At 34.1% G+C, this 4364-nt stretch overlaps 1 protein-coding gene across 1 annotated transcript; it reads right to left on the reverse strand.

Annotated features, from left to right (window-relative positions):
- Nucleotides 1-1317: 1317 nt before the first annotated feature.
- LOC149090965 (uncharacterized) lies at nt 1318-1999 on the reverse strand. The gene is made up of 3 exons (XM_089262078.1): nt 1931-1999; nt 1536-1859; nt 1318-1482 (listed from the first exon to the last, which is right to left on the reverse strand). The coding sequence occupies exons 1-3, from the start codon at nt 1997-1999 to the stop codon at nt 1318-1320; spliced, it is 558 nt and encodes a 185-aa protein (XP_089118204.1).
- Between the last annotated feature and the right edge of the window lie 2365 nt (nt 2000-4364).

Here is a 4364-nt window from a genome sequence, read left to right on the forward strand (position 1 = left end):
TAAACCCATTTTTTAGAGCAGTCGGCATCGTATATAGTGAAACAAGTGTTCGAATTGAAAACAGGATCAAATATACAGAATTACATATTAATCATTCTGGTTGAATACATCAACTAATAACATTATTTGAAAGCGTTTAATCATTATATTCGACTTAATTTTGATATTAGATATTTATGGAAAGTTACGACACCCATGGCTCATCAGCCACAGAGGCATTCGGAGCGTACGCAAGCTTCGATCTATGAAGCGTTTGTAGAAATAGGAAGAAGAGTCGTGATGCAACCGTCATACACAGCACTTGTGTGGTGTAGAGGTGCCGATGACATTAAGGAATAAGTATAGTAAAATAGAATAGTTTGAAATCATTTAGAAAACAAGTAAGAAAGCTCTAGTCGAGACTGCTCGACTACGAGATACCCTGAACCCTACAAGCAACTGATATTTCAATAATAATTAGCACCCACACACGCACTCATGCAAACAAACACACGCATACACACACACTCACATATCCAGGCGATTGCGCTTGGGTTGCGCTGCAGTGTTGGCAATATTAGGAGAACTTATTTGTTGAATAATTTAATTTGTAGACGTACGAACGTAATGAAACTTTCAGAACGTATTCATATTGTTTAAATGTATGTGTATACCGAAGCACAAGTTTCTAGTATTTGATATACGACTTTTACAAAGATGAGGGTGAGGGGGTGGATTTGGGGGTGGGGGGTAAATTTTAACAAAAACCGAAATTGTATGACATGCGTCTTAATATACATTTTAAATTTGGAGACTCTAGCTTGAAAGATGTAGGAGATACAATTTTTTTAGTGATCTTCGATAAGGTTTTTTATCGATAAAAAAGTATCGGAATGAGTTATCGTTTTTTAGTGATAAACTCGATATCCGCGTGATATATACGGACATTTTAAAAAAAAGTTGAAGTCTCTAGCTCTTGTATCTTCTGAAATCGACGCGTTCAAACATACGGACAGACGGACGGACGGACGGACGGACGGACGGACGGACGGACGGACAGACAGACGGACAGGGCTAAATCGACTCAGCTCGTCGCCCTGATCAAGAATATATATACTTTGTGGGGTCTGCCACGCCTCCTTCTGCCTGTTACATACATTTTAACAAAACCATTATACCCTGATTTCCCATTTTCAATGGGTTCAGGGTATAAAAATCGACAAACTTACTCTTAATAAAAAAAATGAGGTTCCTACATACTTTGCTTTTAATAGATGTTTTTATTATTGATACAAAAATGTAAGTTATACAAACACCAGTTGTTACAATAACAAATTTTTAATTCTTTGCTTTTAAATCTTCTTTAAAAACGAAATAAACATTCGTCACGAATTGTAGTCTCCTATCAAATGACCAAGAAATTTCTAACTTGTATTCCCCAGTTGGCATAGTATGTGGCAGGTAGTTCCATCTGGGATAAAAACCATCAACGATTTGCATGCCCTGTTGAAAGTAAATTAGCTTGTTCTCCAACACTGGCACAATCTATTACTTACCACATAGGGGCATGTGTGGTTAAAGTTTGTAAATTCTAACAAGAGTTTGCTTATGAGTATAGCAACTGGATTAAAAGGTTTCTTCATAAAACGGCAAACATCAATTGAGGTATTTATAAGCCATGGTTTGTAACCGTTGGCCTTCTGATAGAGTTCAAATCGGGCATTAATTGTATTTGCAGGATGCAGAAAAAACGCATTCGCATACATGCACGTTTTATTCCGACTTAGGGCTCGAAGTCTGCACGTATCGATGCGAACCCACGATTTGTTGTAAGAATCGCAAACCAGATTCGTCATCTTGAATTCAATGGCTCCAGCTCCCTTTTGAAATATATAAAATGTTTAATATGCACATATGTATGTATTTTAATTCCATTTTGAGGCCAACTTACATTGTAGCTCAGTCTGAGAGTTACTAAGAGCTGAATAATAGTGCAAGCAATAAGAAGATGAGTCCGCATAGCGATTGTACTCGAATGACATCCGACTTTTGAATAGTTAATACGTATAATAATATTTCATTAGCAATATATCCGCATCAGAGAACACTAATATCAAACAAAACAGATGAATTCGTATTTAATATTAATACGAAAAATCAGTCAATTAAATAACTATTATTTATTAATTAATAATGTATATTTATTTGTGTATTCAACTAGAAAAATTTCAGAAAAGGTACATACGTACATACAAAGTACATGGCTTGCTTCAAAGCCATACTCATTCCCAAATATTTCAATTGGTGAATACATATAGTGTCATGACTTCTGTCTGTTCCATACATTAAAAAAAAAAGATTAGTTATATCCTAAGTGTAACTTTTAAGTAGATAATTGATCATCCGACGTATATTATATTATTATGTTATATTATATTATATTATTATGTTATATGGTGAAAGATATATTTAAATACATTGCAGTAGTACTACTAAATAATCGGGAGTCGATAATACTTTCGTTATGCGGACTCTTATCATTGCTTGCGCTATTATTCAGCTCTGAATATCTCTCACACTGACCAACAATGTAAGTCAGCATCACGATAAAGCTAATATATATAATGTGTTAAATTATAATATATACATAAATAGATGTATATTAAAATTATAAAAATTATATAAATATATATAAATTATAATTTCTCAAAGATTTTACTCTCTTCTTGATACAGAAAGTTCTTCCCATTTATGTTTTGGCTTAACATACAATTTGCACATTTCAGTCAATAACGTCAATTCTCTTCTCTATTTCTCTTTCTCTTGTGCCTTTCCTTTCTAACAACAAACAAATGACAAACACTTTGCAAATATCCAAGCTCGAAATGTGCCAGTCACAGTCTGGCAATCAAGTCAAGCCAAGCCAACCCATGTCTAACCAACCAAGCAACCATCCATCCATCTATCCATCTAGCTAAACTAAACAAACTGACTAAATATTTAATTACTGGCATTTTGTTACGGCGCTCGCGGCTAATTTGCTGTTTAACTGTTTAGCTCCACAGTTTGTATGGAGTATCTTGTATGGGGTATTCAACTCCCAGTCTGAGTCAGAGAAGTTGGCCCAACTATAGGTCAATATGATAAAATATTCAAACCGTAAACAAAACGGTTTTGTTTATGTCATAGTTTTTGTGTTTGCTTTCAAAACTTTGCAGTTCTAATGGATTACATAAGACCCAGGTAAAGCCAACTTCTATCCATATTCAATCAACTTTGGCGATGCGTAGCAAATCAATCTATCAAGTTGTCAACCAAGCAACTTCACAACATTGGACGTTCATTTGATTAAAATGAGAAATATTTATGTATTTTTTATATCCCGACCACATTGAAATTTAGAATGATTTTTTGAGAAATATATAATATTCTTGATTAAATATAAGTGAAGTCTAGCCATCGGCGCCTCTCAGACAGCTCGCCTGCTCTGGCTCTACTCGGTCAACATGGAGGTCTAATGGCATTTCTATCTTATCGAATGCTAAGCGCCAACAGATATAAACAAAAATATATTAACATTATTGTTATCAAATAGCTGTTGAGCACATTAGAACAAGTCCCGTTTGAATTGCATCAGCCGCAAGCATATCAATGGATAGATAACAATAATATAATATCAACTTGTCTTTGTTTCTCTTTCGAATTCCCATGCGATCTGCCGTTTACAGTAATCTTATAGGTGTTGCTTTAGATAATCTATTGCTTGTTAAGCATATGATTCATGAAAAAAAAAATATATGCATATAAATAGAATAAGTTTATATAATATGTAAGTGATAAAAGCTTCAGTCATAATCTTCTTATCTGTTTTAGGTCTATATTTATCATTAGAGTACAAGTACTTTGTATATTCTCATAACTTCTCTCTCTCTCTCTCTCTCTCTCTCACTCTCTCTCTCCTACTCTCTATGTTTCTAATCTGTTTTGAAGTACATATCAATCAGCTGTTTGCTTATATGTAATCTTCATTATATATAAATTTAAACCATGTGAAAATTAATATTATATATGAATAGGCAACTACCGGAATATGCCCATTAATTGAAAAGCAACTACAACTTTCGGTAATACATTGATCTATATTAGCTTATTTACAGGGTATGCTATGGTAGCAAATGTTTTTGCTATAATAACACTGATATAGCGATAACGACGGTAGAGAGCGTGCAATTGGAAGCAACGCTCACGAAATGACAAATACTGAACGGGTTAATTTCGCAAGTCCCAACAGCTTTTATCTATCAAGTATTTTATATTGAGTGCTCATAGAGAGAGAGAGAGTCGTCGTATAAATACTTGTTTGCTGTGTAGCACAAATTTAGTTC

The sequence above is a fragment of the Drosophila navojoa genome, chromosome 5 (assembly GCF_054131105.1).
Source record: "Drosophila navojoa isolate 15081-1374.11 chromosome 5, UAZ_NAV_1.0, whole genome shotgun sequence".
Classification (NCBI taxonomy): domain Eukaryota; kingdom Metazoa; phylum Arthropoda; class Insecta; order Diptera; family Drosophilidae; genus Drosophila; species Drosophila navojoa.

Bases quoted from the DNA above. Each gene is read 5' to 3' on its own strand.
- LOC149090965 (XM_089262078.1), bottom strand. From the start codon at position 1,999: ATGCGGACTCATCTTCTTATTGCTTGCACTATTATTCAGCTCTTAGTA. The intron at 1,860-1,930 runs GTAAGTTGGCCT...ATATTTCAAAAG, and splicing joins CTCTCAGACTGAGCTACAAT to GGAGCTGGAGCCATTGAATT. The intron at 1,483-1,535 runs GTAAGTAATAGA...TACTTTCAACAG, and splicing joins ACCACACATGCCCCTATGTG to GGCATGCAAATCGTTGATGG.